At 42.3% G+C, this 26,961-nt stretch overlaps 1 protein-coding gene across 4 annotated transcripts in view; it reads right to left on the bottom strand.

Moving 5' to 3' along the window:
* Nucleotides 1-26,961, bottom strand: part of LOC130275991 (laminin subunit beta-2-like) — a 112,118-nt gene that overhangs the window by 30,506 nt on the left and 54,651 nt on the right. For all 4 annotated transcript variants that reach the window (XR_008844976.1, XM_056524766.1, XM_056524768.1 and 1 more), the window contains exons 5-13: nucleotides 20,591-20,664; nucleotides 20,018-20,206; nucleotides 18,741-18,804; nucleotides 14,581-14,783; nucleotides 10,868-10,988; nucleotides 10,395-10,583; nucleotides 4,731-4,910; nucleotides 3,841-3,953; nucleotides 1,487-1,566 (exon numbers count right to left, since the gene is read on the bottom strand). Coding sequence is in view for 3 of the 4 variants with exons in the window: in XM_056524766.1 (XP_056380741.1) it covers nucleotides 1,487-1,566; nucleotides 3,841-3,953; nucleotides 4,731-4,910; nucleotides 10,395-10,583; nucleotides 10,868-10,988; nucleotides 14,581-14,783; nucleotides 18,741-18,804; nucleotides 20,018-20,206; nucleotides 20,591-20,664 (1,213 nt within the window). In the remaining variant the exon portion in view is untranslated. The remainder of the gene's footprint in view (nucleotides 1-1,486; nucleotides 1,567-3,840; nucleotides 3,954-4,730; nucleotides 4,911-10,394; nucleotides 10,584-10,867; nucleotides 10,989-14,580; nucleotides 14,784-18,740; nucleotides 18,805-20,017; nucleotides 20,207-20,590; nucleotides 20,665-26,961) is intronic.

Raw genomic sequence — 26,961 nt, 5'->3', positions numbered from 1 at the left:
TCTGTTAACTTCCACTGGGAGCTACCAGTGCTCTTAAAATTAAGAGCACTTTGTGTATTTTATTTGTATGCCAAGTTACAGATTCCAATGAAAAAAGCTTCTGTGCTTCTATTTCCATGACAAAACCTAATGCCCTTTTTCTCTGGCAACTCGGTCTTATCATCATCCAGCCTCATACCAACCTGTCAGTGCCTCAATTTTTTTTTTTAACTGTGGTTGCAAAATGATTCAGCTGCTTATTATTTTGTAGGAGTCCCTATCATAACATTACTTTGCCAAATCACAGGAGCGCAAGTGTTGTCGGGACTAAAATTCTGCCCACTGTTTCAATCGCTCATAACCTGGCATGGAGATAAGCTACTAGAAAGAGATTTCACATTAACAAAAAGGTCTGTTATATAGCTCTCCTAGGAGTTTGTCTTAAACTACTAAAAAAAAAAAGTGGAGATTCCCTAAAGTTTGTGTGTGTTGGAAATGTTAATAATATAGTTAAGAGCCTATAAATTGTTTATAGATGTGAAGTTCAATCCATGACCTCCACCAAAAAAGTGGAGTTTTACTAGAACTGTGGAAATACCCTCCTAGCTTAAAATAGGAGCAACACAGCTTAAAAGTGTACTCCACTGCTCAGCGTTTGGAACAAACTGTTCCGAACGCTGGAGGCGGCGTCGGGAACTAGTGATGTCATAGCCCCATCCCTCATGACGTCACACCCCGCCCCCTCAATACAAGTCTATGTTAGGGGGTCACGCCCCCTCCTATAGACTTGCATTGAAGGGGCAGGGTGTGACATCATGAGGGGGCAGGGCTATGACATCATGAGCTCCCGGCACCAGCTCCAGCGTTTGGAACAGTTTGTTCCAAACGCTGAGCAGCAGAGTACCCCTTTAAGATTCAAGCTAATTTGTCAAAGCAGAAAAAGATGATGCCATTCCCCTTGCAAATAAGTTGCTATATACAGTGGCCCCAGTGAACACAACACCATTGATCACCTGTAGGATTGCAAAGTCAAGTGTTGCATGCACCAGTCCGTAGGATAATATTTTCCACTGTGGAATTCTGGGTCCCAATATTTTAGAATGAACATTTTTATCCTGAAATATTGGGGACGTAGCTTAATTCGTGATTTTCAAGTTAGGAATTATACTCGAGACAGAATTTTAGACCAACTTCTGTAATAGCTACCTCCTATCATTAGTCCATAGTCCAGCATCAGGGCTATCCATCCCCACACATGCTCAAATAATACAAACATATAGTGAACTAATAAAAGCTCCATCGATAGAATAATAATGATGGAGCAGAAATGTTAAGACATTTCCAACTATCTTATTGCAACTGGTAAAGTCCTCCAATGTGGTAAAAAATTTACGGAATATATGCAAATTTGCATAAACAGGACAATTTTCATGCTGTTTGGGAGCAGAATAGAGCAGTCTAAATGCCCTGTGATTTGGTATTTATGACTTAGTTCATTCAGACTTACTGATTATCCCATGCGCCACCGATGTCACAGTCACAGGCACGACATCCATGAAGATCATGACTAAGAGCCCAATATTCTGGCTGGTAAAATCAAAGATACAAAGCAGATCAAATCAACATTTATAACATAAAATTCAAGGGTCATCAACCTAGCTTGTCTAGATTGTGTCTTATTATTCCTCCACTTGACCTTCAAAACAATCACCAGTCCAGTTCCTTGAGATTCACAAAAGATGAAGAACAAATTCTAGAGGCAATACCTGCAGCTGCTATGGGACCCATGTACTTTTCAATGGGGTCCATCCTAGATGTTGTCATGCTACTTCCTTATAAAGAGAAGGGGAGAAGCTACCACCTTTTTCACATAGAAAAGGAGAAGGGCAAGCTTGAGTCATGAAGTGTTATGACCCAGCCACAAGATGGCCCTTCAAATTAGATTTTTGACATTGGGTGCTATGTCCTAAACACTAGTGGAAATTTTTAGAATTTAGGGTTTTCAATTTCCCATTGACTTAGCTAGTGTCCCAGCTTTTCCTCCTGATTGGTAAATATGCCTAGTTATGCAGCCTAAAAGTTGTGTTCAAACTGCTGTGGGAGATGCAATGGTGGCCATATTTGTCATGTCCAAGCTTTCTCAAAAACAGATAAAATTGAGAAACAACTGAATAGAATTTTTTATTTTACATAATATTAGCTACAAATGTATATCATTTTTTTAAATTAATTTTATTTTTGTGGAAATTACATTTAATATATAATTTCCAATAGTTTATGCTATCACAGACCTGCCTTATTACACCGTATCCTTGTCCCTGAGCAGAGATGACAAGTGTGGATGGGGTGGACTCAATCAGCACATTCCCATAGATTTTCCTTCTCATAGGGGATACAGTTACCGGCAGCTGCTGTGTGGAATGCATTGAAGGATATAAGCCTTACACATTGGGAAATGTTATTTCCTGTGGCAGCTCGTAAGGTGTTTGTATGTACGGAATGGATCCTAACAATTTATTATATCCCAGAACAGCACTCCGCCATCCGTCTTCAAAATAAACAGATAAAGAAATTCAGCAACTCCACTCCCAATATTCAACCTACGAATCACAGTTAGTTCTATATGCAGAGATAGAAGGGTTACATTGAAGAATATGGGTTTTCATCAGATTAGAGTAGATTATTTCCAAAGACTTTACTCTGTACAGGAAAGCCCTATCATTTATAAGGGGGTGAAAATTATTTTGTAATTAATGTATGTATATTTTGTAAATAGTTGCCTGAACTACAGTAACCCCCCGACATGCGATGGCCCCGACATATGATCAAATCGACATACGATGGCCTCTCAGAGGCCATCGCATGTCGATGTCAGCATCGACATACGATGCTTTTATATGTTGGGGCCATCGCATTAACTGCTATCCGACAGCGCAAAATGCTTAAGCTGCTGTCGGATAGCAGTTTAAGCATCCAGGGCAGGTGCATTTTCTGCATCTTCTCCGGGGTCCGGGCCTCGCTTTCCGGTGTCGTTATTACGTCGCTGCACACGCCGTCCTGGCGCCGCGACGTAATAACGTCACCAGAAAGTGAGGCCCGGACACTGGAGAAGATGCGGAAGAAGCCAGAGGATCCCGAAGAAGACGACGGAGCAGTGGGACAGCATCGGGAACCCCTGGGACAGCATCGGGAGCAGTGAGGACGCAGTCTGGAGCGGCGGGGACAGGTGAGTATAACTTTCTATACTTTACATTGCACGAATCCCTCAACATACGATGGGTTCGACAAACGATGGGTCGTTTGGAACGAATTACCATCGTATGTTGAAGGACCACTGTATATGATTTTCAGAAAGGCTGCTCATATGTGTATATGAAATAAACATGTAGAAAATTACTGCAGCAGCGCTTCCAACCAAAAAATATTAGGATGCAAGGAGTATATAAGTTTCAATAGCTCCTTTATTGAAAACTTGATAAAAACAATAAAACAAAATAATAAAGGTACATCACGACAGGTCAGGCAATGTCTGTTAATGCTGTATATATGTTGCCTTTACTTTGCATATCACCTGGGCAATGGGTTTTAATACTTGGTGGCGTGCCATGATGGAGTGCTGTGGCTGGTCACAGAAATGACAATCTTCTTGGCAACCAATTATGGTGGGAGGTAAGTTGGTCTATATTGTTAACCTCTACTTTGAGAACTTGGCATCTACATTTTTTCATACATGTACAGAGCTTGGTCTGTGATTGTCTTCTCTCAAAAAGGAAGACCTCTCAATAGTAACCTCACTTTGCTACACATTGACTTCAAACCTGAATTTGGTCTTCTATTTAGGACTGGTTTCATCATACTTACCAGGCACTGGTTACAGCTTCGTCCAGTTACAAAGCGCTTGCAGAAGCAGTCTCCACTAATGGGGTCACAATGAGAACCATCAGAGATCGTGCCCCTGGGATCACATTGGCACCCTGAGAAAAAAGAAACCCATCTGATTACAACTTTCTTGTATCCCAATCATAAAAATGTGTATTGAATAAAATGCATTGTGACCACCATCTTATCATCTAACTGGCCATAGTTTAAGGTACATTATGAAAGTGATATGACTATACAAGTATGTATGCAGTGCTGGATAACAGAGAAGACAAAGGAACAAATGCTCTGAGGCCTCCACCATCTAGCAGCAAATGCAACTCTCCTTAGAATTTGGATCTCCTGTTTGGTGGTATTACTTGACTACTGCATGGTGGTATTATATGGGCATTGTATGATGGTATTATTTAGTAGTAGTATATTTTTTAAGCTCTCTATTGTGGCATTTAGGCAATATGTGATTGTATTATTTTACAACTCAATGGTAATATTAATTCAGAAATGTATTATGCTATTATTTGTGCACTGTGTGATGGTATTATTTAAACACTGTATGAAGATGTTATTTTATTGTTGAAAGGTAGGCACTTAATTATTTTATTATTCAAACACTGGTGGTAGTATGCCAGAATTGTTTGAACACTGTATAGTAGTATTGTGTGACCATTACTCATTTGTCCACTTCGTAATTATTGAGATTGGTCATTTGTCTGTAACCTTTCAATGTATTGTAAGATTTATATTTTTCCATGTAGTCTTATTTTCCTGACCTAGTCCTCCCAAAAAGACACATGAAGCCCATCACATTTGTTATCCTTATCAGCATTTAAGTCTTTAAAACAATAGCTTATTCATTTTTTCAGGATTCTTACTTTTACATCCTTGGATGATGTCTGCGCTGAGCCCATAAAATCCTGACTTGCATCTATCACATCTGGGTCCTTCAACATAGTCTTTACAGCGGCACTGTCCAGCAATAAGCCCTGAAGTTGGGTCATCCTGACCATCACAGAGTCCCCCATCCAGGGAGCCATCCGGGTCACAATCACAGGCTGAAGAGTTAATGATTATAGATATTTAAAATAATTATTGCAATACATGACAGCAGAAGCAGGATGGTTGACATTTCAGTAAACAAGAAGATGGAAGCAGATATTGCAAAGCTAAATAAGTCATTAAATTGTTTATTTTATGCCTTGTAATAACTCATTGAGATAACATAATTTAAGCTGTGTTAACCAAAATTATGCAAATCGCACAGTAATTTCAGCTAATTAGCCACAAGGTGTGAATACAGCCCTACCATGCCCTGATATCATGATGAGCTGTATAAAAAGACAAACTTGGCTGCATCTGTAATTTTAGAGGATGTTTTCAGATACTAATGTCACGTCTGCATTCATTGGGGTGGTAAGGGACAACTATTTTCACATTTTCATGAAATTGCCACAGCTAAACCAGTGGTAAAGAATCTCTACAGTACATAACAATTTGCACTTGTTTATAGGGTATATACACTTTTGCACCCATTGCATGTGTTTATTATATGATTTATTCTTTGTACAGACAGTAGAAGAGCCATTCTCCGCAACTGGATTGCCTCCAACCAGTTCAGCCTAAAGTTGTTTCTCGTCCTCCTCCTTTACCTGGCCTGCCGCCACCTTACCAAGATTTCTCTGACGTATTCTGCAAGAAACAGGCTGATTTTCTGCCTCCACATTGTCCTTATGACTGCCCTATAGATCTTCTGCCTGGTACCATTCCTCCTCGTGGAAGGATATACCCTCTATCGGTTCCTGAGACCAAAGCTATGGCTGAGTATATCCAGGGAAAAAAAGGATGGCTCACACCGTCCATGCATTGACTACAGGGGACTTAACAAAATCACGGTCAAGAACTGTTACCCACTGCCTCTTATCTCAGAACTATTTGACCGTCTACGTGGTGCCAAGGTTTTCTCCAAGTTTTACTTATGTGGAGGGTATAACCTCATTCGTATCCGCAAGGGAGATGGAAAACGGCCTTCAGTACTCGTGATAGACATTTTGAGTATCTCGTAATGCCTTTTGGTCTCTGCAATGCTCCCGACTACAGAAGAATCATCTCTACGCCAAATTGGAGAAATGCCTGTTTGAGAAGTCTAGTCTCCCATTTCTTGGCTACATTGTCTCTCATCGAGGCCTGCAGATGGATCCAGATAAGTTGTCAGCAGTATTGGATTGGCCTCCTCCTTCGGGCCTACATGCTATTTAACGCTTTCTGGCATTCGCTAACTATTATCGTCAATTTATCCCACATTTTTCGTCCTTGTTTGCTCCTATCGTGGTTCTCACTAAGAAGACTTCTAATCCTAAGACGTGGCCTCAAGAGGCTGAAGAGGCCTTCTCCCATTTAAAGTCTGCGTTTGCCTCTGCTCCTGTGTTTACAAGACCAGATCCGGAGAGGCCCTTTGCTTTGGAGGGTGATGCCTCATCTATTGGAGCGGGTGCCGTTCTTACTCAGAAAAATGCCAAGGGAAAGACTGTAACTTGTGGGTTCTTATCCAAGACCTTCTCTCCTGCTGAGAGGAATTAGTCCATTGGAGATTGGGAACTCCTCGCTATCAAGCTAGCTTTGGCGGAATGACGACATTTATTTGAGGGTTCTTCTCATCTGGTCAACACCTACTCCGACCATATGAATCTTCTATACCTTCAGTCTGCTCAGCGTTTGAACCCCTGCCAGGCAAGTTGGTCACTGTTCTTTTCTAGGTTCAACTCCTTCATCCACTTCTGTCTGGCAGATAAGAACATCAGGGCAGATGCTCTCCCCAGGTCCTCTGACGTCATTGGTTTGGACTCAACGCCTAGGCATATTATTCCTCCTGACCATTTGATTCCTGCCGCTCCTGCTGAAATTCAGCAAGTTCCTCCCGGAAAATCCTTTGTGCCTGCCAGATTGAGACGCAAGGTACTGAAATGGGGTCATTCTTCCTTGACAGCAGGTCATCCTGGTATACGCAAGACTCTACTTGTAATCTCCCGGCACTACTGGTGGCCCCATCTTGAATGCGATATTCCTGATATTGTTCGTTCCTGTGAAACTTGTGCCTGTGACAAAACTCCTGAACAGAGACCTGCAGGACTCTTACAGCCTTTACCCATTCTGGAGACTCCCTGGTCCCATATCGCCATGGATTTCATGACCGATTTGCCACCATCTCATAATAACACTGTAATCTGGGTCTTTGTAGATCGGTGTTCCAAGATAGCTCATTTTATTCCTCTACCAGGTCTTCCTTCTGCCCCACATCTGGCGAAGTACTTCTTGTTCTGGTGAGCCCTTTGTAACCGTCTAGACATAAATCTGGACTTCTCCTCAGCTTACCACCCTCAGTCCAACGGTCAGGTGGAGAGGGTTAATCAAATTCTTGAGCCTTATATTCGGCATTTTGTTTCAGCTCGCCAAGACGATTGGGTCGACCTTCTCCCCTGGGCCGAATTCTCATATAATCAAAAGGATTCTGAGTCCACGAAGTCGCCTCCCTTTTTTGTTGTCTACAGACTCCATCTCCGTTCTCCTCTTCCTCTCCCAGTTTCCTTCGGTGTCCCTGCTGTTGATGAGCTGGTCCGTGACTTCTCCACCATCTGGCAACAGACCCAACAGTCATTATCCCAGGCTTCTTCACGCATAAAGGCACAAGCTGATAAGAGTAGAAGACCTCCTACGTTCTTCTCTCTTGGTGACATGGTGTGGCTTTCATCCCAGTACATCCGCTTCAAGAAACCCTGTTACAAGCTTGGTCCTCGCTACCTTGGTCCCTTCCAAATTCTAAAAAAATGTATCCTGCCTCCTACAAACTCTGTCTACCTGCTACGTTACGTATTTCCAATTCCTTCCACGTCTCTCTCCTCAAGCCTCTTGTCATAAACCGGTTTTCTCAAAAGAATCTTGTCCCCACACCTGTCTCCGGCTCTTCTGTCGTCTACAAAGTTAAAGAGATTCTTGCCACTAAAAGCGTGAGAGGTAAACAGTTTTTTCTGGTCAACTGGGAGGGTTACGGTCCTGAGGAGAGCTCTTGGGAGGCTGAGGAGGATATCCTGGACCGTGACCTTTTCAGGAGTTTTCTGAATTGTAAAAAGAGTGGGAGACCAAAGGGGGGGTGGGGGGTACTGTTACGTTATGCACTCCGGCCGCACACATGGTCCCGTTACCTGCTGCTGCCAGGAACGCCTGGAATTCGCATCGCAGGACGTGCCCGCATGCGAATCCCAGCCAGTCACTGACCTGGTGCTTCTCCTGCCCCCGCCTCTGCCTTTCTGCTCCAGCGGGCGTGTCCCCGTCCCCTAGGGGCGCGCGCTGTAGCTTTAAGATTTAAAGGGCCAGTGTGCCCATTAGTGAAGTAACACCTGTGGGTCATTCATAAATTCCTTTACCTCCCACACTTCTCTGACAGATCTTTGTTGCCCTAGTGCCTGAGAAAAAGCGTTCCTGAGAGTTGCCTTGCCGTGTATCATACCCATGCTCCATGACCTGACCTTGCTCCTTTGCTGCCTGCCTACTGACCACTTGCTACGTTCCTGACTACGCTACTGTGCCACCATCCCTGACCTTCTGCTATCCTGACCACGAGTTGCCTTATCCCACCTTTGCCTCGAATGTCCTCAGCTGCCTGTGGTCAGGCTGCGCCAGGGGTAGCGACCTGGGTTCCACCTGCCACAGCAAGTCCATCCCGCTTTGTGGCGGGCTCTGGTGAAAACCAGCAGCACCTTAGACTCCACTCCCGGATACGGTCCCATTATCTACCACACAGTTCCAGCGGATCCACTATCATCAGTGTTCCAATCTACTGAAACATGAGTGTTACAAGTACACAGTTAAAGAGTGTAAGGTTATGTTCACACGGCGAAATTTCTGCTGCACTGTGCAATTGGATTCTGCTGCACTGTGCACATGGCAGAATTTCTGATTTCGGCGTATGCAGAAACAATGAACAGGTTCCATGTTTCTGTAGACTCCACACGGAAATGCTTTGTAGTCTATTGAGACAGAACATTTCCAAGTGGTCCCAGCACTGTCAGAACATGCAAATGTCTGCCCATGTTTTACAGGCAGACATTCCGCACATTTTCTGCCATGTGAGCATACCCTCAAAGGAGAATTTCTGCAACAATTAACTTATTCCCTATCCACAAGATAGGGGATAAGTAGCTGATCATGGTTCAACTGCCGGGACCCCCTGTAAACACCAGGATAAGACCCAGCGCTCAGTGAGTGTTCCACTCTATGAACAAGCGTTCCATTAATTTCTATGATAGCGCTGAAAAGGCATCATTATCTCATAAAAATGAATGGAGCTCATGCCGTCTACCAGTAGACTACACGCGCTCCTCACTGAGAGAGATGGGGTCCCGTCCTGGAGATCATGGTGGTTCCACCAGTTGGACCCCACCCCCACGATCAGCTACTTATCACCTATCCTGTTAATAGGGAATAAGTTAACTTTTAACTTAGGATCAGAAAGCACAGGCACACCTAGACACATACATCTGCAGAAGAGCTGTATACAGAAAAAAAAAACTATGTTTAATGAAGACTACTTACAAGGTCTCATTTAGATGAATTGGAGGAGTAACAAAAATGGCTATGTGGTAGCGGGGTGTGATTAGAGCAGATTTTGTTACCCTAGAGGCAGATGGCATTAACCCCTTGTATTCGTGACACCAGGGTGTGGTTTAGCCTATAACCACCCAAAGGTATACCGCTGGATCCTGGGCTAGGCACGTGGGGCAATAAAGACTTAGACGCAAAGTTACGGATAACGGTAGCTTTACTGAGGGTAGACAGTTGGTAAAGTCTATACAGTTCAGCCAGGGTTCAAGGAGGTGACCAGTGGTGCAGAGACCTTAAGGGCTTGCTGAGACTTGTAGTAGGACTGGACAATTGAATGTAGACCACGCTGACTTGACAGATGACAGGGACTGACTTGACTCATAAAGCTGTGACTTTAGCTTACTTGAATTGCTTTTGGCTGCAGGACTTTACTTTGAGGTCTCCAACACTCTGGACAAACACACTAGGCACGACTGCACTGGACCTATGCTTAGCAGAAGAGCAGAGCTCAAAGAGAGAGAAGCTACCTCCACCCAGGGCTTATATGGAGGAGACTAGCAGGGAGCCCATAGGTCACTCTTGGGATCACCTGGTCACTGATACCTCCTGGGTAACAATCACATGACATAACTCTTAAAGATACAAGACATTTTATAATACAATACACTGCAGAACATATGTACAGTGGGTGGGTGGGGGGGGGGGGGGGGAAACAGGTGCAAGGGGCCCTGGGGACACTAAAAGAGGCTAGGGCCCTGGGGGCAGCATGGGTACGGGGCAACATCTCCTGTACTGGGCCACCACAGTTATAAAAGTATATAGAGCATAGATCTGCATTTGAGGTTTTATTTTTCTATTTTATTTGAGAGAATAACGTCATCTATGAGACATGGGACATAACAAAACAGAGGGTCAGGGGAGCAGAGTATTCATGTTCCAGATACCTTTGCAGACATTGCTGTCTCGAATATCCCTGGTGGGGTCTTTGTAGTAGAAAGGCTTGCAAAGTTCACAGTTTCGCCCCATTGTATTATGCAGACAGTCATCACAGACACCACCGCTCGTGTTTCTGGTTGACAGGTATACTGCCATGTCAAAGTGACACTTTCGGGAATGATTGTTACAGTTGCATTCTGAAAATAAAAGAGGATTTATAGTTATTGCTCTAAGACCCCTGTGAAGATAGATCAGGCACTGAATGCAGTCAAAGTAAACCTAAAGTCATGGAGAGAAGAGTGGGAAGACGAGAGAGTGTCAGGCAAGGACTATTCATGTCTATAAAGTGTGACCTACTGACAAAACGATAGCCCCATAGCTGGTTAAAATGGCTGCTGTAATCCAAATACAAAAGGGTGACATGGACAGAAGCATAAATAGCTGACATAGATCAAAAAACAACCCGATGATATCCACTTACTTTTACAGGCATTACTGCTGCGCCCTTCAGCCGGTCTCCAGGGAACTTCATTGAAGAAATTATCGCACTGTTCACAATTAAGCCCCTTGGTGTTGTGTTTACAAACACATCTGCCATGTACCTAAACAGCGGAAATGACTCAAAATTTTATTTTTTAAAGCAATTGAATTAAAGGGGTACTCTGGTGGAAAACTTTTTTTTTTTTTTTATCAACTGGTTCCAGAAAGTTAAACAGATTTGCAAATTACTTCTATTTAAAAATCTTAATCCTTCCAGTACTTTTTTTCTGTCTGACCACATTGCTCTCTGCTGACACCTTTGTCCATGTCAGGAACTGTCCAGAGCAGAATAGGTTTGCCATGGTGATTTGCTCCTACTCTGGACAGTTCCTAACATGGACAGAAGTGTCAGCAGAGAGCACTGTGGCCAGAAAGAAAATAAATTCAAAAAGAACTTCCTCTGCAGTATACAGCAGCTCATAAGTACTGGAAGGACTAAGATTTTTTAATAGAAGTAATTTACAAATTTGTTCAACTTTCTGGAACCAGTTGATTAAAAAAAAAAATTTCCACCGGAGTACCCCTTTACTAGAAACAGTGAATGAATTGAATGAGTGTTTGTTCCATCATAAAACTGACCTCTGAAAAAAGTCCAAAAATCAGCCTACGAACCAGAAAACACAAATTTGTCGGCTAATTGGATCTTTTGTGTGTCCGTGTAAACAAGTGTTGTGCGGCCTACGATGACTAAATTGAAGGGCTGTATATTTCAGTGGTAACTCGTGCAATCTAGTATTCAATAGATTGCGCTGTGTGAACGTTGGTAAAATAAGATGTCTACCACATACATATAAAATGGCATTTGGAAACTTTTCAGACCCCTGCAATTTTTTTTCAATGTTTTGATATGTTGGGGTCTTTTTCTAAAATGTGCACATTCTGCACTCAATACCATACTGAGAATGTGGAAATAGAATTCGATTTTTTTTTGTAAATTTATGAAAAAAATGTATCATGAAAAATGAAATATTCATTGACATAAGTACTTAGACCCTTTGCTATGAAATTTAGCACTGGGGTCTCCTATTTCTCTTGATCATCTCTGAGATGTTTCTACACCTTGATTGGAGTCACCTATGGTAATTGCAGTTGATTGAATGTGATTTAAGTCACAGCCATGTCTATATAAGTCTCACAGCTGACAATGCACATCAGAGCAAAAACTAAGTCATAAAGTAGGAAAAAAACTGCTTGTAGAGCTCAAAGACAGAAATTTGTGCAGGCACAGATCTGGGGAAGGGTACAAAAAAATTGCTAAATAGTAGATGTTTGGGACAACTAGGACTTCTCCTAGAGCTTGGTATGGTAGTGAAGAAAGAAAACTTCTGATGTCAGGTGCTGTATCCCAATGAAAATGGATTCCAAGTCAGGAGTAATGTTCAAATCCGAAGTGGACTCATTTATTTGACGTATAAAAAATAATAAAAGGACCAATTACATGTATTTTGGGGTGCACTTACCCCTTCCTCCGGCCAATGTGAGGAAGGGTTGAGTTCCCCCCCTGAAACGCATCAGTAGTTTATTTATTATTTTATTGTACTGCAAATAAACAAGTTCACTTTGGATTTGAACATTACTCCTGACTTGGAGTGCTGGGGTAATGAGGCGCTGTCTATTTTCTTTCATTTTCTATTCTCATACAGGTTCTTTCTAGAGCTGGCAACCACACCAAACTTAGAAATCAGGAAGAAAGGCCTTGGTAAGAGAGATGACCAAGAACCCAATGGTGATTTTTACTGAGCTCTAAAGATTCTTCCTATAGATGGGAGAAACATTATGGTGTCAAAAATCTCTGCAGAGTTTCAAACTGGTGGATTTAGCAAAAAAGGACCTAAATTACTCTCAGACTGTGAGAAACAAGGTTTTCTGGTCTGTTGAAACCAAGATTAAAACATTTTGGCCTTATTTTTTAGAAACATGTCTGGAGGAAAACAGGCATTGGTTAGCAGCATCATGTTGTGGGGGTGTTTTGTTAGTGGCTTAATGAAGACCTGATCCAGTGTGTTCCAGATTGGACCACCTGGACAACTCTGTTAATGTCCTTGAGTGGCCCAGCCAGAGCACTGACTTGAACCCAATTGAACGTCTCTGGAGAGACCTGAAAATGGCTTCACCCACCGTCCCCATCCAACGTTACAGGGCATGAAAGCATCTACAAAGAAATATGGTAGAAAATCCCAAATCCAGGTGTGGAAACCTTGTAACATCAAGAAGACTGGAGGCTGCCAATTGTGCTTCAACTAAGTATGTTGGGACCTATTTACCTTATGGTAAAACCTCTTTAAACAAGTGCTGATCAACCAGAGCTGTAGCCCTTAGCTTGTGTAAAAGGGCTTTACTGTATCAATCTAGGCAATCCTCAGTTAAACCAGCAGCAGCACATATCTATTTCAGGGTGATTACTTTGTATATACTGAGATAGGGATGTCCCGATACTGATACTAGTATCAGTATCGGGGCTGATACCAGGTATTTATATGGTATCGGGGACTCATCTAATGTCCCCCATACCAAATCCAATGCCTGGTGGAGTGCTCCGCTGCCCTGTTCTCTGTTCTATGGTCCGTATCACTGCCGCTGCCCTGTTCTGCCGTCCGCATCATGGCATCTTATGGAGGAGCATGTGACACATAGGTCACTCCACCTCCTCCACTGGCTACAAGGGGGGGTCCTGCTGGCTACAAGGGGGGGGGGGGGTCCTGCTGGCTACAAGGAGGGGTCCTGCTGGCTACAAGGAAGGGTTCTGCTGGCTACAAGTGGGGGTCCTGCTGGCTACAAGGGGGGGTCCTGCTGGCTACAAGGGGGGGGGCTGCTGTCTACAAGGGGGGGGGGCTGCAGTCTACAGGAGGGCTGCTACTAATGTCTGCAACTATCTGTAATACCTACTAGGGAAACTACCTACTATTAAAGGCAATCTTACAGCAGAGCCACCTGCACTAACTTGAATTTATAGGTAGATAGTGCCGGTGACCCGGTTTCTACCACTGCTCACCATGTCAATGTCAGCATAATTGCTCCAGAGACATCGGTCTCGCCGCCAGTGCAAATTCCCTGTTCTGTCTAATGGAGAAGAGAGAAATCTTGGCTCATACTACAGCAGCCGCCTCCATTGTACACAACAAGGAACCCACATATCAGCAAGGTAAGCTGTGCCAGAAACCGGGTCACCCTGGTGTCAGATTCCCTTTAAAATAAAAGTACTCGTAATTGGTATCAGCGAGTTCTAGAATTAAAGTATAAGTATTCCTACTCGGTCTTATCAGAATGGTATCAGAATATCCCTTTTCTGAGATATTATAACAACTAGAGGAGTAGGTATAGAGGGTGCACAAGTAGCAGTCGGACCCTAGGACTGATGCCTCAGGGGGTCACTTAAGATGACATCAGTACTATAAATGGTACATGGAAAGTGTGTGTGGGGGGGGGGGGGGGCGCTGTTATAGATTTTGCGCTGGGGCCCAGGAGCTACAGGTTATGGATCTGGTAACAATTGCTGTGTAGGGAGGACAAGGACAAGATGTTTTTCAGAATGTGCATGTAAACATGAATGTTTCCTGTCACTGACCACAAACAGAAAAATTTCAATGAACGGAAACAATGAAATTAATAATCTTTAGCTAAATAAAAAAATCAAAACAAACATGAGACCCCTACCATGCCCTCGATGTCCTTGGAGATGCCTTGAATGGGAGCGCACTCGGAGGCATGTCCATAACAGAAGCAGTTACCCCTCACCACCAGCTCATACAGAGCGTAGTAATACTTTTCCTTTATCTCCTGTCGGGAATCCAGTAAATTATCCCCCAGTGTGTGCAGTCTGGTGAAATTAATCCTGAGGTTGGTGATCTTCAGAAGACCTAAGAGGGGAAACATAGAGAGCACGCTATATGAAGTAGCACCTATAAAGAGTTGTCAGGTTTTGCGGGTGGCCATGATATTGTCCATGTAGATTTAAAGGGGTATTCCAGGCCAAAACTTTTTTTTATATATCAACTGGCTTCGGAAAGTTAAACAGATTTGTAAATTACTTCGATTAAATTTTTTTAGTCCTTGCAATAGTTATTAGCTTCTGAAGTTGAGTTGTTTTTTCTGTCTAACTGCTCTCTGATGACTCACGTCCCGGGAGCTGTGCAATTCCTATGGGGATATTCTCCCATCATGCACAGCTCCCAGGACGTGACATCATCATTGAGCAGTTAGACAGAAAATTCAGAAGCTAATAACTATTGGAAGGATTAAGATTATTTAATAGAAGTAATTTACAAATCTTTAGGAAAATAATAATAATACTTTTTGTCATATCCATAATTTACAAATCTGTTTAACTTTCCGGAGCCTGTTGATATATAAAAAAAAGTTTTTGCCTGGAATACCCCTTTAATATTCTCATTATAAGCTTTAAGCTTGTTCATTAATACAACATTGTTCTTTACCCTATAGAAACCAATGCAGCTTTGATTGTGGTAGATGAGGAAGACACTAGAAATAGACTATATTTGTTTTATAAAGTGTTTTACAATGTCACTTTTCCCCCAACATTTTTTTAAGGTTTTACTATGATTTTTCCGCAAACTATGAGCAAACTTGGGTGACCACAGATCCAAAGCCAAATAACTCATGAATATAGTGGTGCATGAATTATGGCCCCTTGGTTTAGAGCAGTACATCCTCCATGCATTGCCATATAGCATTCTTCTGAAGGAACTAAGACCAGGTTCACATAATAGAATCCCTTGCCGGAAAATTTCCAGCCCAAGATTCCTAGAGCTGCCAGACAGCAGCTGGCACAAGGACTGCGCGGACTGCACTGCTTCCCCTTTAGATGACAATACATTTCTGAGTAAATCCACTGAAAGAATGAACATAAATTCCCAACTATGGAAATGTAGCAGTGTGCATGGGGCAGCAGAATTCCATTAAAAACAATGGGGGAGATTTATCGAAATCTGTGCAGAGGAAAAGAGGAGCAGTAGCCCATAGCAATCAATCAGATCACTCCTTTAGGGTACGTTCACACGTACACAGATTTGATGCACAGGATTTTCTGCTGCAGATTTCAATGTAAGCTAAATGACCGGTGGAAAACTTTTTTTTTTTTTTTTTTTTTTTTTTTAAATCAACTTGTCCCTGAAAGTTAAACAGATTTGTAAATGACTTCTATTAAACAATTGTAATCCTTCCAGTACTTATCAGCTGCTGTATTCTATAGAGAAAGTTCTTTTCTTTTTGAATTTCCTTTCTGTCTGACAACAGTGCTCTCCATAGCAAGCCTATCCTGCCCTGGACAGATCCTAACAAGGACAGAGATGTCAGCAGAGAGCACTGTGGTCAGACAGAAAAGAAATGCAAAAATAAAAGAACCTCCTCTGTAGTATACAGCAGCTGATAAGTACTGGAAGGATTACATTTTTTTTTTAAATAGAAGTAATTTATAAATCTGTATAACTTTCTGGCACTATTTGATTTAAAACAAATTGTTTACCCTTTAAGGGTACATTCCCACACGGCGTATTTGCTGCGTATTTGCTGCTGTGTATTTTATTTTCTCTGTTGAAGTCAATGGGTAGGAAAATACGCAGCACCAAATACGCAGCAAATACGCAGCAAAATACGCCGTGTGGGAACGTACCCTTAAGCCACATATCTGGAAATCTCTGAAAATCGGACATGTTTCATGTGGATATCGCTGCAGATTTCATTTCATCATATAGAATTATATCTGCTGTGAAAATCTGCAGCTTTCTACAAACTGATGGGCATGCTGCCATTTAGAAAATGCTGTCCATATATACCTGCAGATTTTCTGTGCAAATCTGCCAAATCGATTTCTGTGCAAATTCTGACGCTTGTGAACATAGCTTATTACAGCCATGTGCCTGAGCTCTAAAGCAGGACATTATTTGTCTTTTTCTCTGTACCTGTCTCCTACAACCATCAGGAAGTAGTCTATGCCAGTGTTTCCCAACCAGCGTGCCTCCAGCTGTTGCAAAACTACAACTCCCAGCATGCCCGGACAGCGGAAGGCTGTCCGGGCATGCTGGGAGTTGTAGTTTTGCAACAGCTGGAGGCACGCTGGTTGGGAAGCACTGGTCTATGCATTGTTATTGACTGAGGCTACGTTTTGGTGGTCCTAACTCTCTCATACACTTGTTAATTGGGGTCTACAGTGTGACGCTTCCACTTATTCTACCAGCTGGGACCTGTCAGGACTTAAAGTAATCTGTTTTATAAACTCTACACAAGGTTGGTGACTGGAGTGGAGCCAAGAGCAACACCCAGTATCATCCGTTATACAGGGAGCCTGCCATGTAAGGAAGTGCAGCAAAGCTGGAAGCAACAGGCTAAATCAGTAACAGCCCCAGACATCTTCCCTCGGCTCACAAATAGCTCTGCTACATTCAATAGGGAGTCAGACGTCCCCGTAACTGTTAGGAAATAACTCAAGAATGAACTGTTAATTCTTCTATAAGCCTCCTGTATCAGCCTGCTCCCAGCTACTGGAGGCTGGATCATCAATTACAATGCTCCCCTCCGAATATTATTATAGAAGATACATACCGCCATAATTCACAAAAAAAAAAAAAATGTTACTGTAAATACAGTCTGTACTATATTCTGATGCTGCACTCACTATCCTGCTGGACGAGTCACTAGAGAACATTTATCAAACCTTGAGCAGTGGAAAGTGGAGCAGTTGCCCATAGCAACCAATCAGATTCCAGCTTTCATTTTTCAGAAGCCTTTAAAAAAGGAAAGCTGTAATCTGATTGGTTGGGCAACTGCTCCGCTGTCACCCTGCACAACATTTGATAAATCTCCCCCAATGTGTAAATGCACTACATTACTTATCATAGGTTACATCCTGGTTCATACTCCAGATCTGTACTTACTATTCTGCAGGTAGGGTCACTGGGGGACATGTATCATTATTTGTGTATGGTAGAAGCAGTTTACCCCTTTTCCTGAATTCTAAGTTATGTGCAGAAACACTAAATTTATCAATCAAGCGCAATGAGCGTCATAAATTGCGGGTAAATATAGTCATCTCCTAAATCCACTCTTTGGAAAATAGAATCGATGATTTAGAGCATCCTGCTACGTTAAGTCCAAGATGGCTTATATTTGCGCAAAAAAATTGCTCTTGCGGCAAAATTTTGGGTGTAAAAAAAAAGTACGCAGTTAATAAATCCATGCGTACTATAGAGGTCACTCCAAGGTACCCTGATTCAGCCACATCTGGAGGACATGCTCTACCAAAACGTGCGCAAAATTTTGCGCAAAAAAAGGGCTTGCGCAAAATTTTGCGCAAAAAAATACACACAAAACAGGGGTAAAATCTTTGATACATGTCCCCCACTATGTGCATTCATTACATCAGGGCTTGATAAATCCCAGGTGCCAGGTTTTAGATTTCTGTCAGCCCTTCCCAACCCATGATGTACAGTACATTACCTAATGGGTTGGTTGATGGTGCTTGGCCAGTGTCATATGCAACATGTACCGGCTGCTAGATGCAGCTGACACCTGCCGGTAAGGACGGACGTCAGAGATCACTCCAATTTACATTATTTATCGTTTAAATGCTGCAGTTGTGGAATATAAACAGCTTTGGGGAGAATACCTGTGGTCCAATCAAGAGTCGGATTTGCTGTAAGTCCCATAGACTTGCATGGGACTTCCGTCAAATACATCTCCTGATCTCTATAGTCTTGAGGCAAGTCTTGGGCTCCAAAGTTATGGCAAAATTTATAACCATATCCTGCCTTTGGGACCATCATTGGAGGTATGCTTTCATTTCTTTCTAAGGGACTTACTTTGAATATGAAGGCTGTATGGGTCCCTGATGTGCATTGCTGGATCTAGTACTCTGAATATCACCTAAAGACAAAGAGAGAAGAGGATTACATTTGAAAAGTCAAAAATAAAGTATATCTTATAATGCACTTCATTAAGAACTATTAGATTTGCTAGGTTTAGGATCTCCCTCAAAATGATAAATAACCCTTATATTACATGCTAGTTTTAGACGTAAGCTGTGGCAGTGGAGGGAGTGATGGCATACAGGGGTACAGGTAAATTATGGTGCCATCTAGTGTGGAGTACACAGTGAACTGCAGAAGCATGGTGCGCTATATTTTGGTGTCCCAGCACCAAAGGCTGTCTTGTGGCTTTGGACTTTTTCAGACAGACATGCGGCACAGGTGTTGGGCCCACTCAGGGACTATTTATCACTGTTATCATGTTGAAGCACTTTATCAAATGGTTAATATATTTCTGTCAGAATGTTATGTTATGTGTTATTTATATATGTTTAGTGGAGCAGTGCAAGCCCATGTGACCCTGTATGCCAAATGGGAACCCCTAAATTCTTGTCCATATAGTGTAGTGGGGGGAGGAGTTACCCCAGTTTAGTGTGAGCAGAGCACCAATGTGGTAAAGGTGTGAGGTTTGTGGAGAAGCTCTGAGGGAAGGCCCAGATCAAATCTATCATTTCAGGTCTTATCCAATCCTTCTGCAAGGATCGCCTGCACGTGGGAAGTTCATGCCCTTGCAGAGAAAGCTACAGGGCCTTGACAGAACCCCAGCTACCTGGATCAATCTTCAATCCTTTCTCGAGTCTGTATCTATCTATTGGGTGAAAGCACCATAAGTCCCAGCAAGGCAACAGGGCTCCTAAGGGGTTACACTGCATCCTCTCCACTTTGCACCATACTGTATATCAACATCTGCACCCTGCTCACTAAAGACAGTTATCCATAACCTGACTTCGGTGTGTTCCTTTACTCCTCATGTCTGGCCCAGAAGAAGCTGTCTCTAACCTTGGACAGTGTATAGGCTAACATTGCCCTGGCGTCACAAAGTGATACGGTCCTTCCTAACACCACCTGTGGCACCACAGTATGACTATGTATTGCTGAATTGTTCCCCCTAGAAGTGTTACAGACACCATGAGTATACTGTTATGGCTCTGTATAACTTTGAAGTTGTACACAGCCATATTACAGCCAGGAACATGTGGCCTAACGCTTCTATGTTTTACATATAGAGCACTAACATATGCCATGGTGCTTTCATTTATTTCAGATCTTACCTCTCCCTCAGTGGATGGCTCTATTTCAGAATACCGAGATTCACATGTCACATCTTCTACCCTTCTTTGGTTGCTGCGCGAAATATTCGGGAAGATGCCTGCACAGTCATAGGCAAAATACCTGTAAACATGCCAGGTTCGCCCAAAATCAGTTGACCGTTCCACAAACATGGCTGCCGGTCTGAAAGTCTAAAGCAAAAAAAAAAATTACATATTTCACAGACACTAAATGTATGCAACATTCGCAAAGACTACTTGTAGACATGATTGTTCCTATTAACAGCAAGCAGAGATCTTAAAAATAAAATTCATTCAAAATTGTATTAGAATGTTACAGTACTGTTTATTATAGAATAATGAAGCCCTTTACATAATACCAGAAAGTGCCCAAACAAGCTCCTTCTGTAAGTCATGGAGGTCAAAAAAACATGAGATCTATAGATCATAGATTGGTCATAAAACATTATGGAGGCAAAACCCTTTAAACTATGTCATGCCTATGGATTGGGCTCCAATATAGTTTATGGCCCCACTTGAGGTTCATGCCCACTATTTCATGTATATTACACTTACCTTGAAAGTCATGATGAGATGAGTGAAGTGAAACTCAGCTTCTAGGTCTAACTGAATGCTGACATCAGAGACACCTGTATAAGAAGGTATATAAGACATTGGGCTTCTAGTATGTTTCAGGTAGAAAAACAATAATACTCAGCACTCACCAGTAATGCACAGTAAAGATTTATTATGCCACAGTGTAGTACAAGGACGCTCTTCGGTGTGGGAGCCTTCCTCAGCTGTCTGCCTAGGCAGACAGTTGAGGAAGGCTCCCATGCCGAAACGCGTTCTTGTACTACACTATGACATAATAAATCTTCACTAAGCATCCCTGGTGAGTGCTGGGTATCATCTTTCTTCTACCTGTGGCTTTACCCTACCTCGTGCACCACCGCAGATTCCACGGTAGTGCTGAAATATCCCTATAAATAAATGATTGACCAAAGTTTACATTGACCCCCAATAACTTTCTTCAATAATGTGAGAGTGTGGGGAGATACGCAGCTGCCAGACACCTTTTTCATTTCACTTTCGGGGGAACAATAGGCGCTAAATGCATTTCAGCCCTTCAGCATCTCTATGGCTCCTATCTGTGTCCACACAGCTGCTGTCCATATTCCTTACCAGTCATCTATGTTCTTCTGTACACTTATTTTTTAGGGGCCTGAGGCTGCAATCACACGGTGGAAAATCTGCGTGAATTTTCCGCATGGAATTCCGCATGAATTTATTACCTATTAACTTTAATAGTATGTTCTATGTTGGGAGTAGTAGTAGTAAAGGGGCTGAGGGATTGATCGCATCGGGTTTCACTTCTGAAACCCGATGTGATCAAAAGTTATTAACCGGGGTAGCAGGCAGCATGTCTGCCATCTCTCCCACTACAGCTCTCATCATGTAGCTGTAGTAGGAGAGATGGCTCCTGTCAGGGAAGCGGGTGACATTGCGCCGCGATCCCTGGCCGGCCATCTATATTAAAAACCATGATCCGAATTTTTAAAACCCTGCCGGGAGCCCTGAATGGCTACTTGGTGCTGGCCATTCAGGGCTCCCAGCGGGGTATTTGAATATGAATTTTTGACAGTAAAAAAAGATATAATGCCGCACGCTACCCCGTATAATAACTTTTGATCGTATCAGGTTTTAGAAGTTAAACCCGATGCAATCAATCCCTCTCCCCCTGCACTACTACTCCCAACATGGAACAGACTCTGTTCATGATGGGAGTAGTAGTACTATTGCTCCATAGTCTCCCAGAGTCCTGCAGCCGGGGAACTACTAGTCCTATCATGGAAACAAGTCTGTCCATGATGGGAGTTGTAGTAGTACTGCAGCAGTGCAGGAGTCCTGGGTGGCTGCGATGAAAAGATGTGGAATCATGTGGAATCCGCGTGAACATTTAAGCATGGATTCTGCACAAATTCCACATCAATTCGGCATCTTTTTAACATCTGCAGAAATCTGCACCGAACCAATGCGGATTCAAAATTCATGCAGATGTGCGGAATTTACGTTGTTTGAACGCGGCTTGATGGGAATTCACACAAGGGTAAAAAAAAAGGTGAGGCCCTTTGCTTCTATGTGGCAAAACGGGACAATATCATGGGTGGTCCATTCTGATCTTTGCTATGGGCCCCCTCTCTTCTTAGTATGCTTTTATCCACAGCACACTGTCATGCTCTCCCTATATATGTTCTAGGTTGGCACATGTCACTGCCCCGATGTTAGTGCCCAGATCTCTTTGACAGAATCCTGCTGGAATTAACAAATACATCAAAGTCTTTCCCCTTTGAAGTTGAATTGATAATAAGGAAGGAATGAAAAACACAGATTAAGTATTGCAGATCTCAATATTCTCCTGGATGGACTTCAATAGACTCAGGAACGGCTTAAACCTTCTTAGGACATTAATGAGTCCTAGAGACAGAATACAGTTAATGTGGACAGAAATTACTGGCTATGTATAAAGATTTATTTCTGCAGGAAGGTAAAATGACTGCAGGGCTAGAGAAAAGTTACTACATCTGCACTCAGGGGTGTACATAGAGGAGAGAGGGCCCCATATGAAAGATCAAGCTGGCCCCTCATTATAGTGTTGGCATTTGCCATCCAAGACATAAGACCCTGTTCACGATCAACTCATTTCCATATCAGTCACTTGTGTGTTAACAGTGTTGTTCTCCTGGAGAGGGGGCTCAACACATCTTCTCTCTTCTCTGCAACAGCTGGAGGGCCACAGGATGGAGACTACTGCACTAGGGTAAGTTCTGTGTAGACATTGAACAAGCAGAGGATGAGGGAGACCTTAAAGGGGTATTCCAGGAATTTTTTTTATTTGACTATGCTACAGGGGCTGTAAAGTTAGTGTAGTTTATAATATAGTGTCTGTACCTGTGTGTGACGGTTTTCTCACAATTCTGTGATTTTCACCCCAATATGTATTTTTACCAGCATACAAAATGGCTGTTGTCTCAGATTTTTCCCAGCTTGCAATGCGGCCGAGACCTGACTCACTAGTCAGCTGATGACAGGGAGCCTGTCTGCTTCAATGGGTGGAGCGATCACTTGGTGGGAGAGAGATCAATCTGCAACTAATGCAAAAGCTGTAGGCACCCTGATTGAAAACCACAGGTCTTTTGAATGGATGCAGTTGATTTATGTTTCAATGGGTGGGGTGGCTGATGTGTGGGAGGGAGGAAAATGGAATTATGGGATTTGTAGACAAAAGAAGAAAACTCAAACAGGGAATAACAGTTCACAAAAAGCTAGTCACAGTGTTATGGTAATCTCACAACATAGCCATTTATCCCCAAGACAAGCGCAGATCCTTCCTAAGCATGTCCATTACTGTCTGCCAGGTACATACTAATATCACCTTATGGTGGATAACTCCTTTAAACTTTTCATAGCCAACAACTTACCGATGAAACCTAAGATTTCAACAAATGTCTACCTCCCGGCTGGTCGTGTCCTTATTCTCTAATAATACACGTATGGAGTTGGGGATTCCATATGGTCCTTTAAACAGGATGCGCCAGTGGCGCCTGAGGTGCTCAGTGGTGCTTTACAATTTTTTTTTCTTGTGGTAGACAGAACATTTTATCCATGATAGATGGATGAAATTAAAGTTCTTTTTATTAAACAATTGACAAAAGGGAACCCCTCATGACCCGATTAAGAGAGGGGTTTCCTCGCAAAACGCACCATTTATAATGACAAGCAGCATATGTTTACTATGGGGATTTTCTCCTACTCTGGACAGTTCTTAAAATGGACAGAGATGTCAGCAGAGAGCACTGTGCTCGTGATTCAGCAGAGAGCTCTGTGTTCCAAAAAGAAAAGAATTTCCTCTGTTGTATTCAGCAGCTAATAAGTACTGGAAGGATTAAGATTTTTTAATAGAAGTAATTTACAAATCTGTTTAACTTTCTGGCACCAGTTGATTAAAAAAAAAAGTTTTCCACCAGAGTAACCCTTTAACCTCTTAAGGACCCATGACGTATGCATACGTCATGAGTCCCGGTCCTGCGATATAACGCGGGGTCACACGGTGACCCCGCATCATATCGCGGTGGGCCTGGCGTCATAGTGAAGCCGGGACCCGCCTCTAATAGCGCGCGGCACTGATCGCTGTAAAAGTAAAAGTGCCCGGCTAGCTCAGGGAGCTGTTCGGGATCGCCGCGGTATAATCGCGGCATCCCGAACAGCTGTAGCACAGGAGGAGGTCTTCTTACCTTCTCCTGTGCTGTCCGATCGCCGAATGAATGCTTCAAGCCTGAGATCCAGGCTTGAGCAATCAATCGCCGAAAACACTGATTGATCCATTCCTATGGAGATGGATCAATCAGTGTAAAAGATCAGTAAATGCAATGTTATAGCCCCCTTATGGGAGCTATAATGTTGCATAAGAAAAGTGTAAAAAAAATCATTAACCCTTTCAATTATCCCTTCACCTAATAAAAGTTTGAATCACCCGGCATTTCCAAAAATGAAAAAAACATTATGTAAATAATAATAACAATAAACATATGTGGTATCGCCGCGTGTGGAAATGTCCGATTTATAAAAATATACCGCTTTTTAAACCGCTTGTTCAATGGCGTACGCGCAAAAAAATTCCAAAGTCCAAAATAGCGCATTTTTGATCACTTTTTATACCACAAAAAAGTGAATAAAAAGTGATCAAAAAGTCTGATCAGAACAAAAATGATACCGCTAAAAACTTCAGATGACGGCGCAAAAAATGAGTCCTCAAAGCGCCCTGAACACAGAAAAATAAAAAAGTTATAGGGGTCAAAAGATGACCATTTTAAACGTATAAATTTTCCTGCATGTATTCATGATTTTTTTCGGAAGTGATACAAATTCAAACCTATACAAGTAGGGTATCATTTTAACCGTATGGACCTACAGAATAAAGATAAGGTATCATTTTTGACAACAAATGTACTGCGTAAAAATAGAAGCCCCCAAAACTTACAAAATAGTGTTTTTTCATCAATTTTGTCGCACGTTGATTTTTTTTCCCGTTTCACCGTAGATTTTTGGGTAAAATGACTAATGTCATTACAAAGTAGAATTAGTGACGCAAAAATTAAGCCATTATATATAATTTTAGGTGAAAATTTTTAAGAGTTATGATTTTTTTAAAGTTAAGGAGGAAAAATTGAAAATGAAAAAACGGAAAAAGCCCGGGTCCTTAAGGGGTTAAGGAGATTCACTACTCAGGTAATATGGACTTTTTGCTACGTAATCAAGAATCCGAATGAAAGATGTGTCCTGTGGTCACATGACCGAGTTTATATACTGTTTATCTTGCCGCATTAATGCAGACAGCCATCAGATGCCGAGTATTTACAATCTGCTTCTTTTATATGAATCAGGGGCAGCTACATCTACAGTAGAGCAGTGGTCTTCAAGCAGTAGAACTCCAGATGTTGCAAAACTACAACTCACAGCATGCCCGGACAGCCAACGGCTGTCCGGGCATGCTGGGAGTTGTAGTTTTGCAACATCTGGAGGTCCGCAGGTTGGAGACCACTGCAGTAGAGGCATGCAGGACCGACCAACTGATTCTGAGCAGAGATGTCCTGTTATCTTCCACCTGTTCCCCCCACACATGTAAGAACAAGATTTTGTCTGCATGAACTTTCTACTTGGTAAAAAGCCAAACAAAAGTGTTATATCTATGCTGACACATACAGTGCATACTTGTAAAAAAATAAAATAAAATGTGCTAAATGCCAAAATCATTGTGAACAATGAAAGAAACTGGGGCAATTCTCATGTCCTTCATACTATTATGAGGCTCGCAAGCCAGATCAGTTCCTACTCTATTTTAAAAAATTAGCAATTAAAGGAGTACTCCCGTGGAAAACTTTTTTTTTTTAAATCAACTGGTGCCAGAAAGTTAAACATATTTGTAATTTACTTCTATTAAAAAATCTTAATCCTTCCAGTACTTATTAGCTGCTGAATACTACAGAGGAAATGGTTTTCTTTTTGGAACACAGAGCTCTCTGCTGACATCATGACCACAGTGCTCTCTGCTGACATCATGACCACAGTGCTCTCTGCTGACATCTTTGTCCATTTTAAGAACTGTCCAGAGTAGGAGAAAATCCCCATAGAAAACATATTCTGCTCTGGACAATTCCTAAAATGGACAGAGATGTCAGCAGAGAGCACTGTGCTCATGATGTCAGCAGAGAGCTCTGTGTTCCAAAAAGAAAACCATCCAACTTCCTCTGTAGTATACAGACCCTAAAAATTACTGGAAGTATTAAGATTTTTTAATAGAAGTGATTTACAAATCTGTTTAACTTTCTGGCACCAGTTGATAAAAAAAAAAGAAATAAACGTTTTCCACGGATGGGGGAGTTTTAGCAAGTATTTTAAGGGGAACTACGGTAAGAAGGAAAGCTGGAGTTTTTTGGAGCCAGATTCTGGAACACTGCTACCATCAGTGGGACAATTTAATATAAACACTGTACTGGCCCTGCCTGAAAATAGAAATGGTGCAGGTAGTACTCAGTGATCAAAAGTTATGTATAGTAGTTTGCCATTAAAGTTAATGGGGGAGATTCAACAAAACCTGTCCAGAGGAAAAGTTGCTGAGTTGCCCATAGCAACCAATCAGATGGCTTCTTTCATTTTGCAGAGGCCTTGTTAAAAATGAAAGAAGCGATCTGATTGGTTGCTATGGGCAACTCAGCAACTTTTCCTCTGGACAGATTTTGATAAATCTCCCTCCATATCTCTACTCTTTTGTAGCCTTTGGACTCCGTCTGTGTTGACCCCTCTTTAATTGAAATGCAAGTGTTGGTGGTGCACACAATGAAGATCCGTGGGTGGTACTGTGAAAGATAGTGACTAAATGGTCACAA

This window comes from Hyla sarda, chromosome 6 (assembly GCF_029499605.1).
Source record: "Hyla sarda isolate aHylSar1 chromosome 6, aHylSar1.hap1, whole genome shotgun sequence".
In the NCBI taxonomy this organism is placed as follows: domain Eukaryota; kingdom Metazoa; phylum Chordata; class Amphibia; order Anura; family Hylidae; genus Hyla; species Hyla sarda.
Note: the sequence above shows the minus strand (reverse complement) of the source record. Positions and strands in the feature narration are given on the sequence as shown.